Source organism: Opisthocomus hoazin, chromosome 18, assembly GCF_030867145.1.
Source record: "Opisthocomus hoazin isolate bOpiHoa1 chromosome 18, bOpiHoa1.hap1, whole genome shotgun sequence".
NCBI lineage: Eukaryota > Metazoa > Chordata > Aves > Opisthocomiformes > Opisthocomidae > Opisthocomus > Opisthocomus hoazin.
Genome location: NC_134431.1, coordinates 6,608,412 through 6,623,511, shown reverse-complemented (window position 1 = coordinate 6,623,511; position 15,100 = coordinate 6,608,412). Strand labels below are relative to the sequence as shown.

Below are 15,100 nucleotides of genomic sequence, written 5' to 3'. Positions count from 1 at the left end.
TTTTGTGGGCCACTTCCTCTGATGGTCTCCAAGTGTTCCAGGTCTCATCACCAGTAACATTACCTTCAAAGGCAGTGCTTAATTAGTCATTTGATATGTGACACCCCCTGTAAAGGACAACTTTGATTGTACCAAACAAATTAAATCACCCTTTTCCTCAAAAGTCCAGCACGGGATCATGACATTGGGCTACCAGAGTCCAAATTTGCTGGCAACTACTTACCACAGGGCAGCCTATGACAACTAGGGCCATAAGCTCTGGTTCCTCACCTTGCCACCCAGGACACTCCCTTACCTTCAGTTAAGAGTCAGGAATGCACTATATCGTTCCACTTTTGTTTGCTTCATTTTTATGCCCCCCATCCAAAAATTTCCTAACCCAAGTGGAAGCGTCCTCCAAGGGATGATTGTTTGCATCCTCTGCTCCACCTCCTCCATTGTACGGCCAAAGCAGAAGGGCCCAGTTTTCCATGCTAGTCTCCCAGCTGACAGCATCACAGGAAGAAGTCTCCATCCCCGAGGGAGAAGCAGCAGGCACGGCTGTGCAAGGCAGCGTGTTACCGCTCCCAGAGCACGCTCTGCCCTCCACACCGTCACTCTGGGAAATGGAGGAGAGGGCTCCACGCAGAGGCAGGACTATCTGCTCCACACAGGATTCACCGCAGGTGCTCATTAAATGCTGCACATAGTACAGCTCAAAACACTTCTGCCTTCCTCCTCCTTGGTGGCAAGTCTAGGAAAGACTTGAGCTTTAGGGCCTTGGTAAAGGCAAGTGCGAGCACCCTGTCTCACACCACTGAGGAACAAAGGCATTACAAGCAGCTAACTAGTTACTAATTAAGAGCCAGTAAGACAGGTCACAAAGTTCACCCAAGTATTTGAGTTATACGAAGATGCTGCTGTCCTCCTTGGCTGCAGCTGGAAGACCTGAAGTCATGTTTAAGACCTTGAGGGTGGATCCTGCTGGGTGCTCCTATTTCTACCCATCCAGCAAGCGCAGTTCAACAAGCACGAACACCGGCACATCCACACCAGAATACAGACAAAAAGTGGCAAATTTTGGCCCAGTCTTCAGAACCTTCACAAAAGTGAGTCAAGTCATCCCGGGTTTTACTGCATCTCCTCAGCCTCTCTGCTCTTCCTCCTCCACCCCCTTTTGCCCCACACAGACAGAAGTCCCACGCATAGCCTGAAAGCAGGGAATAATCGCCACCGCTGCAGCCTCGTGAGGTGCTAAGCAGTCTCAGTTTCCATCCACAGAAGCTGTGGGTAGAATCAGATCTGCAGAAAGGGACAGAGACAAAAAGCCACCTACTGCTGAATGAGGATCTTCACCAGGTTGATATGACCACATGTAGCTGCTGCATGCAACGGGGTCCACAGCTCATTGTCCTTCGCGTTGACATTGGCCCCGTGGTTGAGGAGAAGCTTGACTATCTCTTCATAGTTGTCTATGCAGCACTGGTGAGGAACAGATGTAGACAGATTGGTTTTTTTAAACTTTGGGAAGATGAAGGCTCACATCTGCTCTGTTGTACCAGGGTACCTGGATGTAGAAACCTACTTTATCCTGCAGTGCTTGGCAACAAGCACCTTCATCAGAGTTAAACACTAAATTGAGCACAACCAGGTCAGAAAGGCATCACGCAGAACAGCTACGCTGGACAGGCTGAAGGTCACTGGTGTTTCCCAGGGCCTTCTGGTCTGGGGGCAGAACCAGCAGGGAACAACAGCAAATATGCGCACAGCTTCTGTTCCACGGGCTCTTCCATATTCAAGAGCAAACATTGCAGAAATTCAACATAACCAGTATAACCACATACCAAGGGATGAGCTGACAAGTTGACATTCCCTTTTCTTAGGAAAAATCCCCCATGCTGGTATGTGATGAGTAAAAGTCTTCCCAGCAGCTCACGCTACCTACCACAGTTATCCGAAGAGATACAAGCGGGATTCCCAGAACTATGAGGTACTTTGCGGGACACTTATTATGTCCTGAAAAAAAAATCAGCATCCTCGATGCATTTACACCCCAGCCCCAGGGGCAGCCTGCAAGAAGGGCCTCAACCGCTTTCCTTTGGGGAAGGTGGAATTTGCTCTTCGATCCACCTCGTGTCACTTCTTGACATGAAGATGTGTGTGATAAAGACACTAAAATAAGATTTGTTCTTGTGCAAGAAGCCTGTTTGTGGTCTATGCATTACTGCAGACCCACGCTGGAGACTCACCGCTCAGCACTGCAGCACGGCCTTGCAGCGGGGCTGAATTACACCCCACAGCAAGCATTTCAGCAGCTGAGCGACAAGGACTTGCACGTATTTCTGTTTCTGTTTACTATTTGTACATGGAAGTGAGGTTAAAATCATGCCTGTCACACAGCCAAGTTGTCACAGAAGTGTAACAGCATCCTTCAGTGGAAGCCACTGCTGACGGGCAACAGTGTTCACTCCGGAGCTTCTCTCTGAGCAGGGATTCAGCTAATTCTAGCGGATGCAAAGCTCCCAACTCACCCCCCAAACACTCCTTTACAATAAGTTATCCTTTGGTGGGCAAGGTGGGCTTCTCCATGGCTTCAGGACCTCGTGGGGAAAGCAATGAGGCTGTCAGCGTTTCCCTGTGTGCAGAACAACATCTCTTTGGGGAGGTGGTGGTGGGGACCTTGTATTCTTCTAGAAGCCAGTTTGCATTTTTACTCAAACATCCACCCAGCTTTGAAGGGAGCAAGTGACTTGCAGAAGAATAAAAAAGCTGAAGTCAATGGGGGCATTTACAGCCGGGACTAACGGCAAGAAAGCCACGAGTCCCCGTTCCGCCCTCAGCGCGAGGGTGACAACCGTGCCACTGTTTTCGTGGCAGCGGAGGCGGCAGCTGCCAGGCATGGCGAGCCCCAGCGCCCTGCTGCAGGCTGACCCTCCCGGTGCTTTCACACTGAAAATCAGGGCTCGCAAGGAGGGGTGGGGACGGGGGCCTCTGAAGGAAGAACAGAAAAACCCTTATGGGATCAGCGCAGAGGCTCTGAGGAAGGGCACAGACCTACAGACCCCTGCAGCAAGTCTGTGTTTCACTGGCGATCTGCTGCTGCCACCTCGTCCGGACTCTCGGAAGTCCCTGAGCCTACAGAGAGCAGCAGCAGGCTCTCCAGACATCCTGGGCAGCATTTATTTAAACCAGTTTCAAAACTCACGGGTTGCCAAAGTGTCTAAATTTGAGTTCATCTGCTTTAAGAGTTTACAGCCCAGCCCTACAGAGATTAAAGGGCAGGAGAAATGCTGTTCACATCTGAAATCCAGCCCCGATCACTGAGCTCTTATTGGCACTGAACAAAGTCTGGGATACAGCAAGAGAATCACACAGAATCACAGAATGTTTGGGGTTGGAAGGGACCTCTGTGGGTCATCTAGTCCAACCCCCTGCCGAAGCAGGGTCACCCAGAGCAGGCTGCACAGGACCTTCTCCAGGCGGGTGTTGAATGTCTCCAGAGAAGGAGACTCCACAACCTCCCTGGGCACCCTGTGCCAGGGCTCCGTCACCCTCAGAGGGAAGAAGTTCTTCCTCATGTTCAGACGGAACTTCCTGTGCTTCAGTTTGTGCCCATTGCCCCTTGTCCTGTTGCTGGGCACCACTGAAAAGAGTCTGGCCCCATCCTCCTGACACCTGCCCTTAAGGTATTTATAAGCATTTCTAAGGTCCCCTCTCAGCCTTCTCTTCTCCAGGCTGAACAAGCCCAGCTCCCTCAGCCTCTCCTCGTGGGAGAGCTGCTCCAGTCCCCTCATCATCTTCGTAGCCCTCCGCTGGACTCTCTCCAGTAGCTCCTCATCTTTCTTGAACTGGGGAGCCCAGAACTGGACGCAGTACTGCAGATGGGGCCTCACTAGGGCAGAGTAGAGGAGGAGGAGAACCTGATTGCCCCCCAAGAAAAAGGATCGCCAGTACAACATGGTGAAGTTTCGCTGCTTTAACTGAGCAAACAGAGCTCTCTCGGTCCCCCCTGGCAGGTCTGCTCAGGGGGAGCCGTGACCCCCTCCCAGGCCTCACCTGATGCAGTGCAGTTAGTCCATCTTCATTGCACAGGTCTGGGCTGATGTTGCTCTTCAGCAAGTAGCACACTGCAAGGGAAGCAGGCAGGAGGAGAGGAGAGTCAGATCAGTAATCCTAACACACCACTTGCTCCCAGCTGGCCCCGGCCAGCTCCAGCCCAAGGCAACCCGCACCGTCGGGGTGTCCCAGTGCGGGCAGAGCTGCAGGAGACCTCGCAGCCAAGAGCCCAGCTCTGGCACGAACCGGCAGCCACCGCAGTGCTGGGGAGGAAAAAACCTTCTGGGTTTTACCCAGTAGAGAGCACCAGCATACAACTTCCTTCCGAAGGAGACTTTGCTATCGCAGCTATCATTTTCATACAGCTGTGCTGGAACAATCTACATTTTTATCTTGTGCTTTGCAACATCGGAGTGCAACATCTGCAGCCCAGGAGAGCTCAAAGGCAATCAGGGATTTTTGGGTCCCAAGATAAAACCATAAGAGAGATCTCACTGTAAGGGGGATGAGGTGTTGCCTCAAGAAGTTATTAGTCTGGGACGAGAAGCCAAATACGTTCAGGGGCATGTTGAAAATACGGCGGGGTTGATTTGGACACTTCACATGAGCTGTTGGGTATTCGAAGAAAGCATCCCAGACGCTTTTTTTTTTTTATTGCTGCTTTGGAGGGAAAAGATAAGATTTATTCCATTAAAATGCAAATTTCTGAAACACATGAAAAGCCATTAGTCCCTAGGTAAAAAATAAAGTGTGCTCTGAGGTGCAGATCTTGCGCGGGGTAACAGCAATAAGGCTGGCAGAGGAAGTAAATTAATAGCAACAGCAGGAACTCTTCAAATTCAACACTGCTGACAGATCTTGACGATCTGTACCCATCTTCTGTTGTTTACTTGCTCATTCCCTGCTTCTTCTCCAGACATTTCACTGCCTAATGCTTTTCCCACCTCAAATGTCACTGACAGCGCAGGCACGAGCCAGAGGTTCATAACCATCTCCCTGGGGCCAGGGTAGCAACAGATATTTAAGTCCCATCTTATTTGTCAACAAGGATGCAACCATTAAGCGAAACCAGAGCTGCGAAATAAGGAACGCTAACAAAGCTAAAAGGGCAATAACCATCTTCAGAGCCGGCAACCAAAAAGACTGCAAGGCTGCTCGCTCCCGAAGCGTCCTGCAGCCTCCGCTGCTGCTGCTTCTGACTGATCGCTGTCGCGTCGTTGGCAAGGGCTCTTCCCTCAGCACATCACGGCTGTCCCTGGGGACAGAGCACTTCTGGCACCCAAAGCAGAACACGGAAAACATGTCCGCAATGATATCAGTGTTGATTTATGAAGCTTTGTTTAAAAGATCTAGAAAATACACTCACAAGAACGGTAAATCAAAACCAAAGTGAAATTTTGTTTGGAAGCCACCAGTCCAATGTTACCAAAACGGCAGGCAAAACCGGACAGAAGTGAAATAAGACACTGCATGTCACAGGACTGTTCCACCCAGCTCAAAATGAATGCTGGAATTTACGTTTGCTGGAAATAATTTCAAGGCATTGACACCTGCTCGACGAAACCGATACAAAAAAGCAGAATACAACAAAGAACAAAACTCATTCCCCACCGCGGCGAGTCCAAAGAGTCTGAGCTTTTTCCAGCTCAAAGGCCCGTGCAGGAAGCCCACGCCTACGCTCAGCTCAGACCCCCAACACTTGCATGCTTGACAGCAATAAGAGCGCTGAACCCCAGCCAGTATATCCAATTTAACAACTGTGCTTCTGCTGTGTCTGGCCAGCCCCAAGCTCCTGCTCTCCTAATCCACGCTGAGTGATAGGCGAGTCATTCACCGGTGGCTCTGGTTGTCTCTTATTTACTTTAGAAGTTCTGCCATCAGGGTTCTAATTCAGTCTCGGTCATTTAAGAGTCATTGTGTACTAATGAGACGCAGCTCCATAATCATGTTTTGCCTGATTATGGAGACTTGGGCAAGTAGACGCTGGCAGATTAACCTTACGAGTGCTGTCCCCTCTGTGGGAAGAAGCAGTAGCATAAACCCCAGCTTGTTACAGAGTATGGGGTTTTGTGCTGAAGGCTCTGCGGTCGTGGCTTGACAGAGCTTGTAAGAGTCCTTGAAGGGTTAAGATTCAGAGAAGGATTTATCTTACCCTAAAGCTGCTTTGAATTGTCCACTAACCCCTGCAGCAGCCCTCACGTTTGCAGTGCACCTCCCTTGGCTCCCATCTGCCCTTGGGATTGGCTCACCACAACCCTCAAAACATTTCCCAGTATCTCCCAAGACATCGAAGACTGACAACCACAAGGCACCAGAAAAGAGCACAGAGAAGTCAGGTAATGAAGCTAGGTGTGGATGTGGTGCCAATAAGCCCACACAAACATGGCTTGAAGCAGAGATCAAACTCCTTTCCAAGCAGGCCTAGGCTGACGTTTGCATCTCAGAATTCGGCAGGGGAGCACGGGGCTGGGCAGCAACCAGTCCTGGCTCTTTTGAGTCAGAGGGATGGTACCTTCAGCGTTCCTCAGGCTCCAGACAACAAATCCCAACAGCTAGGCAGAAGTCTCCAAGAACTGCGACTTCCTATTACATATGCCCCGTTCTACAAGCGAGGGGATTTGCCCAGCGTCCCACCAAGCTCGCAGCAGCACGCAGCCCCGGTTCCCACCCACCACCCCCAGCAGCAGGGCACGGGGTGGCAAAGAGCAGCTTCATCATCCCTCTCCCGGCAGGCAGACCTGCAGAGGGACGTGGAGGGAGGACACAGATGTCTTCCCCATGCCCACTACCCAGGAACAGCCCCTCCCACATGGCCGGGAAGAACAAGTCCTTCTTTCTGATAAACTAGAGGAGAAACGTGCACTTGTGGGTTTTCCAGTGCCTTAAGAATAGGAAAGAGAGGGTACGACTGCGATGCCTTGCCATGCTGGAAGCTGGACCCTCAGCTCCAGGGCTATGGCACTGCCACCGACCCGCTCTGCTGCTTCACGCACAACGTCAGGGACAGGCACCTGAGGTAGCAAAGTGCTTCACTCCAAGCCTGCCTGTGCCGCAGGCCTCACTGCAAAGCCCAACACCTTCTCCTCCCACCTCCAGGAGTGAAGGATGCCATACAGGTAGGAAGCGCACGCACGGACGCAGGTCAATCGCCCGACGCCAGCTGATGGCCTTCTGACGGCTCCAGCCTCCCCACACCGCTCGTGAAGAGAAGGTCCCCTCCGTACACACAAGGTACAGCACGGGAACGGGTCCTCTGCAAGCCCCTCGGCGAGCTGGGGTCACTCTGAGCCCAGCAGAATGGGCTTTTAGGGGTCACGGAGGCAGCAGCCTCCACTTTAACACTTACGATTAACTTCTTACAGGGAGCTCAGTGCCTAAAATGCTGAGCGCTCTAAAATCCGTCGTTCTTTGCGTGTAGGCGGGGGGAGGTGGGGAGAAGGGGCTGGGTGCGTGGATATACTTTATTACACGTCAAGCGCAAGTTGTGGGAAGCAGTTTCAAACGCATAGCAAATGAAGGAATGAAAATGATTACAATAAGAGCTGGGTGAACAAATTGTTGTGAATAATTCTTTGTAAATTATATTAACTGAACAATCACTCAAATGTATTTTCCATTATTCTGCTGCTCTGCCTATAATTGAACCTCTCACACGCCAAGATGGTGTACATTAATCTTCAGTTTATATTTTATCATTCACATCTGTGCTGTGTTAAATGGAAAAAGCTCCCAAAGCAGCTGTGAAAATACAGCCTAGGTTTTAAGTCCCCCTCCACCACATGTCCTGGGGCAGCCTCAGACGGATTCTCCTCCCCAAACACAACAAACCCACTTCTCAGGCGCTCCCTCTCCTCCCAAGCAGGTCCAAGCTTCGCTGCTTCTCCCCAAAACCTATAAATCATGGGAAAGACAAAAAAACCACTGCAAAGGCCCTAAGGAAAATTCAATGCGGGGTGATCAGCTCTCTCACCTGAAGAGACATTACAGCGCTATCATTTTTCATCGATGTTACTTCCCACTGAGTTTTACACTAGAAACAGCTTTTCCAGAAAAGTTCCTAAATCAGATGAAGACTTTTCCATGGAGGAAAAAATGCCTTTGTCAGTGCAGTTCCCCCTAAGTCAATAAGCTACACCATAAATTTCTAGATACTGTTACACTCCCATCTATACCCAGCGTTTGCATACCTCAAGTATTAATAACTCCTAAGAGAAGAAGCCAACTGAAACTGATATGGATACCAGGGAGTGAAAAAAAACAACAAAAAACCAAACACAAAACCAAATACTTCTCTGACAGAAGGTCCTGATTCCTCCCAAAAATATATAGCGGCAAACTGTCCAAACTGGCAAGCAGGCTTGCCTCTGTGCTCCAAGTTTACTTACACACGCAGGCCATTAGTTTGTAAAAATCCAGGTTTAACTTGATCCTTTCCACTCAACAATTTCTTTCTGAAAAATATTTCAACTCTTCTAGTTTACTCTCTGGTTCTCAGGCCACCTTTAAAAGCTACGATTGCACTGAGGTCTCTACAGCAGTAGAATCTTTCTTGTACAGGTATACCTGATTTCGCTGAGAGAAACGAAGTTTCACTTGGATCAAGATGCACGCTTTTACACATTGGTAGAAGTCACTTCCACCCAAATGTAGCTTTAGTCTACACAGAGTGGGAGAAACTCTTCCCAGCATTACTTGTAGCAAGACACCGGTGGTGTCCATGCCAGACTGGTGTGTTGGCCGAGGTCTAGAAAGACTGATCCCCAGCCTGCCAGGCATGGTCCTATGGGTGGGCTCAGCTACTTCAAAGCTGCATTTTTACTGCTATGCTTTTGCAGGGATATTTACTACACAGGAGAAACATTGCCAGGAAAACAGCATTGAAGCTATGAGCGCTCTGCCAGCCAAGCATCCAGCTTCCTAACACAGTGTACTACGATATTCATATTTAAGAGCATATCTAAACCCTGAGCAACAATAGGATGAACATACTCGGCCTTATCCTCCAACTCCCTGCAACACACAGTTGATAGCCCATCCTGGTCCACTGGAAACTCCACAGTTCCCTAAAGCTTTCTGAAAGACAAAAAACCCACAGAAAACAAAACCCCACGCTCAGACAGCTTCAAACATTTCGTACACTTAAAAATAAATATGGTCCAGTTTGTCTGCTGAGCTAGCAACTGCAATATCCCATCATGATTGATCACCAAGGTTTCTCAGGAAGGTTCAAAGCCTGTTAAGACACTTCCCACCTAGTTTATAGCTGGGCACACACTTTCCTTCTAATACACCCACGAAACCTGGGAAGTTTGGAGAGAGGCCAGCAGAGCCCCATCTGCTTCGTGCCGTATTCACAAGGGCAGAGACATTTCACACAGCTACACTCAGCCCAGGTGCTGCTTCTCTCAAGGAAAAGCTATTTCTGATTTTGATGCTTCTTGCTTGCACAGGGCATACCCTTCCCTAGCCCCAGAGAGCCGCTTTGCATGGCAGGCTCCTTCTGCAGAGCTGCGCAGCGCGTGCACTGGGGACCGGTCCAAACACAAGCTTCACTCTGCCAGCAAGTGGGAGTTGTCAACAACTCATACATTTATTTAATGCATAGGGTCCAATTCTTTCTCCCTCTCTTTTTGTCTATTTCAAACAATTTTTCCTTTATGCTTTGACTCCTATCCATCACCACAGTACCAGGGCACCAAGAAGAATACCGTAACAGGACAGCTGCCTTCAGAGAAAATGCACTTCTATCAATGGGCTGCAGCCAGGCGCCAAGCCCGGCTGCATCCCACAGTTTTCTCGTCGTGCATCTACAGGACTTCAGGCTCCGATAATCCACTTGGTGTAGGGATGCTAAAGCATTTTTCTTTAACGGCTGCCATCCACCTGGGATTACACAGATAAGTAACAGCATGCAAGTTACCCACCTGCAACCCGCAATGCTTAAAGGACGCAGCAGAAACAAAGCCAAAGTCATTTCAATAGGGAAAATAAAAATTAGAGGATGTTGTCACCTGACAAGCTTTTCTAAGGACGTAGCATCGTGTTCAAAAGCATTCTCATCCTCTCCTCCTGCTCAGTGAAATTGCTTCACGTAGGAGGTATCAAATACATAAAGGAAAACTAAAGTCAGAGATTATTTTCTCGGTTTCCCATTCCTCATCTGTTATTGGAAGAATAAATAAATCATTTTGATATGGTTTTTAAACAGACGATGGGCTTTAAAAGGGATAAGTGTTTTATATAACCTTCGGGTTCAGCTGCCTTCAGCAGGATTTGGGTGGGCAGGGAGCCAGGAAAGCACATTCCCCAGTATCATTGCGACAGTGACACCTGGGCTGCCAAAGAGCCTCCTCTCTCATTAAGAGGCATTTTGAAGTAGGTATTTTCTATGAATGGTGACTATTTAAAGAGTACCAAAAGAAAAAAAAACAAGTCAGACTTAGGAAGCTATGGATCAAGCAGACCAAGACCAGGTTTCCCAAGGGTGACTCAGAAGACGTAGCGATGAGCAGAGCAATGCTGGCTTTTAGAGTGCGATGGTGCTCAGCAGAAGGCACTGACAACACACAGAGTGAATCGTCCCACCATGGCTGGAGTCACACGAGCCATGGCTTGAGCAGGGAGCCCCAACGGGACGTGAGGGATGAGGGACAGCCATGTCCTCCAGCAGCGGCTCGGGAGGAACCTTCCTCCCCCATCTCTTGAGCTCACTCCTGAAACGTTGGGTTTGGCGGTGCAAGCAGGCAAGCAACACAGCTCGCTTCCTTCGTGTTTCAGGCAGAGTTAGGCAAAGGGCACCTGCAGAGTCAGTAAATGCTTGACCAGGACCTCCTGTTCTCCTGCTGCTCTGGCTACTTTCAGCTTTCTTCCTACTAAAAGCTCTTCCTAGAAGTCACGACAACACATGCAAATCCATTCACACAACACAACATCAAAGCCTTTTATCTGAGTAGCACAGAGGATCCCACTTCTATACCTGTTCAAAAACTATTTTTGATGTATTGGACCAAAACCTATCTACTGAGACACGCAGCAGTCATCACCTGTGATGTCTAAACTAAGCCTGTTAGAAGATAAATCTTTCAGGGTACCAAAAAGGAAATGCAGCAAAAAAAATTAATTGGCTTTAACAGAAGTTACAGCTTAAGAAGTGTTTAGATCAAAGGGAGGAATAGTGTCAGGAGGTGAACTTTTGCAGCTGCCTGAGTACGTGAAGAGCTTCCCCAGTTACATCAACACAATAGCATAACAGGTGATCTGAGGAGCCGAATTGCAACATCCCCCAAGCTCCACGCAGAGCCAGCCTGCCAGCATTTGCAAGAGGATACTCCAATATGCTCCGCAGAGCAGGAAATAGTTCGTGTTGCCATTTGAAAGTGTTATTAGGTTCCAGAGTCAACAGCCTCTGCCCCAGCTCGTATTTCAGGCATCCTATGGCCTCAGCTAAGCAGCTGTATGTTGACTTGAACCACATGAATGTTTTTAAGAGTCTCAATTGTAAAACAGGAAACTTTCTATCTGGAGTAACGGAAATGAGGTTTGGGTGGAGGGGTGGGGAAATACGTATCTGCTTTTCGAGCTGCCCTGAACTAATACGCAGCCATTCCCCGCGGCGACAGCCTGCAGACCGCAGCCCGGGAGCTCGCTGGCAGACCAGGGTCTCCCCTTCTCTGCTCCTCAGCCTGCCCCACTTCAGAGACCCACTTTCTGCTGTGCATCTCTAACCTTGCCCTGGTCTTCAGAGAAGCTCCAACCATTCTGGCTGTTTCGGTACCTTCTCCATCCTCAGCAGCACCCACTCTGACCTCAGTCAGCACATTTTGGGGTTTTTCCCCCTCCAGCTTTGTCTCCTTTTAGTTTAGGATGAGTACATCGGAGATGAAGATCTTTAAGAGATACAGGACCAAAGCACATCCTTAGGTCTGCTCCCACGGATCATGGCATTCATGAAACTGTGCCACGTAGCCAAGGTGTAAACGCCTGCGCAAGGCAGAAGCACGGCGTGCTGGGACACGCTCTGCAGTGCAGCCCTCTCAAAACCAGCTTTGTGTGACACTGCAGCGGCAGGAGCCGGTGCCAGCCGCCCCTCACAGCCAGCCCACCTGTGTCTCACACCATTACCCCCCACGGGAGACCGCAGGGGACACGCCAGGAGTTAAAGCATAATCTAAAACATCACCCCCTGCTCAACAGCTCCATTTCTTACTGGAAACGCTGCGTTGCCACGCAGTGCTGGAAGGGAAATGTCTGTACAAGCAGAAAGTCCTCCCATTTCTCTTTTTTTTTTTTTTTGGTCAAATAAAAGAGATTGTGGTTTCCTTTTCAAAAGCAAACGCTACAGAAAAAAAAAAATTCATGCAAGTTTAGCAGCAACCTGAGCTTTATCAGAGAAGCACCAGCTGATCCTCAGCAGCCCTTCTGTTTTGCAACCTGTAATTATTCAGCAGCAAATTTTACATGATTCATTGATTTGAATTTCAACGGGGCTTTTCATCCAGAGATCTCCGAAAGCGCTGCTGCCATTAGCAGAGCGAGCTGCAGACTGTCTCCCGGGATTCTACAGTCGGTATTCGCCTCGTTTCACAGATGTGACATCTCAGCCCGAGTTAGACCAAGACTCTGGAGGCTCAGGTTTCTTTGCCAAGGTCACAGTGACAGTCCATGGCACAGCTGTGACAGCGCCCTTGAGTCCCAGGTCCCAGCTCCATCCCTTAAAGCATGAGAAAACTCTCCTTTCCTTCTGTCCCATCCTCTCGGTTGTTCAGCCAAGAGGAATTGGGCAAAGCAGCTGAAGTCTCAACGCTAACAGCTTCGATGGCAACCACACCCCAAGGTCAACCTTGTATTTCACAGAGTTCAGTAACTGTGTCCACGGGTACTTTAAAAAGAAAACCCGAAGCCGTGGCTTGGCAGCAGCTCTCGGCTGGTATCACTCCCTCGGGAAGGTCCCCACCGCTTGGCCTGGACCTGTCTGCTGACCACCCACATCGAGAACATGGGCTGGGCGAGCAGAGCGAGTTGCAAGACGTGGGGGAGCGAGGTCATCTGCGGTGCAGTGGTTTGCTTTGCTTAATTATGAATCAAGAATGATGCTGTCACCACGCTGGCGAACGAAGCACATTTGGTCGCCAAGCCTACATTTCACAACCATCCCTGATCTTCATCAGCAACCCATCTAGGGCAACCTCTTTTTTCTCTCATCTCTTCCAAGCCCCCCAGTGTTTCAGACCACTTCTCTTCCAAGCTTCCTTTCAGTGCCTATCGCACACAGACAAATCACACAGCCTAGAACTTCTTTTTTGTACGAACAAAAAAAGCGCGTCCAACTTGCTGTCCAGGTCCCAAACACCTTCAATGCCAAAGCAACCCTCAGTGCTGAGCATCCCCCTCCGCACAGCCCGACACCAGCACGGGGCGCAGAGGCAGCGGGCAGCTGTCACCGGCCACTGAGCCACCCCAGAGAGTCCCACAGCCCCTTGGTGGGACCTGGCGTGGAGGCGCAGACGATCCTTGTCCCACCACATAGCAAGGGGGGGCATTTCCAAGAAACACCTGTGCACCCCAACTCTCCATGCTGCAAATTTGTTTTCAGCATAGCCAAATGGATTAGAGAGCCACAGAGCCTTCTCTCCTAGCTCTTGGCAACCATCAAACCCTTGTCAGAGAGGTCAAGAGAGCTCATCCATGAACATCAAAGGCAGTCTGTGCCGCACGGAAACCAGTGCATACATTTCAGAGTTGAATCAGAAGTTGGCACCTCAGCTTGGCAGAAAGGCAGGGAGCTTTCCACAGTTGCAGTAATACTTATAACCAATGAGACAGGCCTGGCAGAAGGTACACAGGAAATCTGTGTGACGGCTGCTGTGCGCAGAGGACAGTCCACCCAGCCAGCGGCTGGAGCTGGAGACCGCCCGCCTTCCACCTCATGGGCCCTGGGCTCGATCCAGTCGAGGACAGTGTGCTCCATAAAGATCACGGCATAAATTTGCTGCAGGTTGCTAGGAATGTAATCCAAATTTAAGACCTATTATCTTTAGCATCCAAGTTTAAAAAAAAAGAGCCCTATTATTAAGAATAGTGGACAATCAGATCATTTCCTTAACATTTCCTAATTTCACTGAATAAGGTTTGAAATCCCCTTCCCTAACTCCTCAGGGACTGCACAAAAGGCCTTTAAATTCGGTCGAAACGAGTGGGCATGCAATGATACAACCTGGGTTGGTTTCTAACCTGACTGGCAAGTGCTTTGCATATACTTTGCATAATATTTCTCTCACCTGCCCCATCACACAAAGTTGACAGCTCTCTCAAAATGCTTCTCTCAAGTTCTACGTGATTTCTGCCTCCCACCACCCCAAGCAGCAGCAGATGAGTGTTCCCAGGCTGGGTGATGCAATACAGCTCCGCGGTTGCCAGGAGGGTAGCGCACGGGCAAGCAGCTTGGGAGCTTGACAGATCATTTAGACTTCTCGGAACGAAAAAAGAAGCCCAACTTGATGCCTTCATCCATCTCCGCCACATCTGCAGACACCAAAGCACCAACCCCATGCGAACTCAAAGACAGCGTTTGCTGCCAGCTCTCCTCTGCCCAGCTTCCTGCACCTCGACGCAGTAAAGAAAGAAAGAAACCGCGAACGGGGTCAGGAGCACTTTCCTTTTTAGTCAGTGGCTCCTTAACTTTCCAAAGCCATCTCAGTCAGCTTAAAACTCTCATCTGCAGTATGGCTTGAATGGCCTGGAGAAGAGAAGGCTCCAGGGTGATCTTCTAGCAGCCTTCCAGTACCTGAAGGGGCCTACAGGAAGGATGGAGAGGGACTTTTCACAAGGGTGTGTAGTCATAGGACAAGGGGGAATGACTGTAAACTAAAAGAGGGCAGATTTAGATTAGATATTAGGAAGAAATTCTTCACCATGAGGGCGGTGAAACACTGGCCCAGGCTGCCCAGAGAAGCTGTGGCTGCCCCCTCCCTGGCAGGGTTCAAGGCCAGGTTGGATGGAGCTCTGAGCAACCTGGTCTGGTGGAAGATGTCCCTGCTCATGGTAGGGGGGGTGGAACCAGATGATC

The 15,100-nt window shown here is 49.7% G+C and overlaps 1 protein-coding gene across 1 annotated transcript in view; it reads right to left on the bottom strand.

Moving 5' to 3' along the window:
* PPP1R16B (protein phosphatase 1 regulatory subunit 16B) overlaps window positions 1-15,100 on the bottom strand; it is a 68,102-nt gene that overhangs the window by 13,661 nt on the left and 39,341 nt on the right. Inside the window, exons 3-4 of the mRNA XM_075438778.1 lie at window positions 4,036-4,106; window positions 1,316-1,461 (exon numbers count right to left, since the gene is read on the bottom strand). Of these exons, the coding sequence (XP_075294893.1) occupies window positions 1,316-1,461; window positions 4,036-4,106 (217 nt within the window). The remainder of the gene's footprint in view (window positions 1-1,315; window positions 1,462-4,035; window positions 4,107-15,100) is intronic.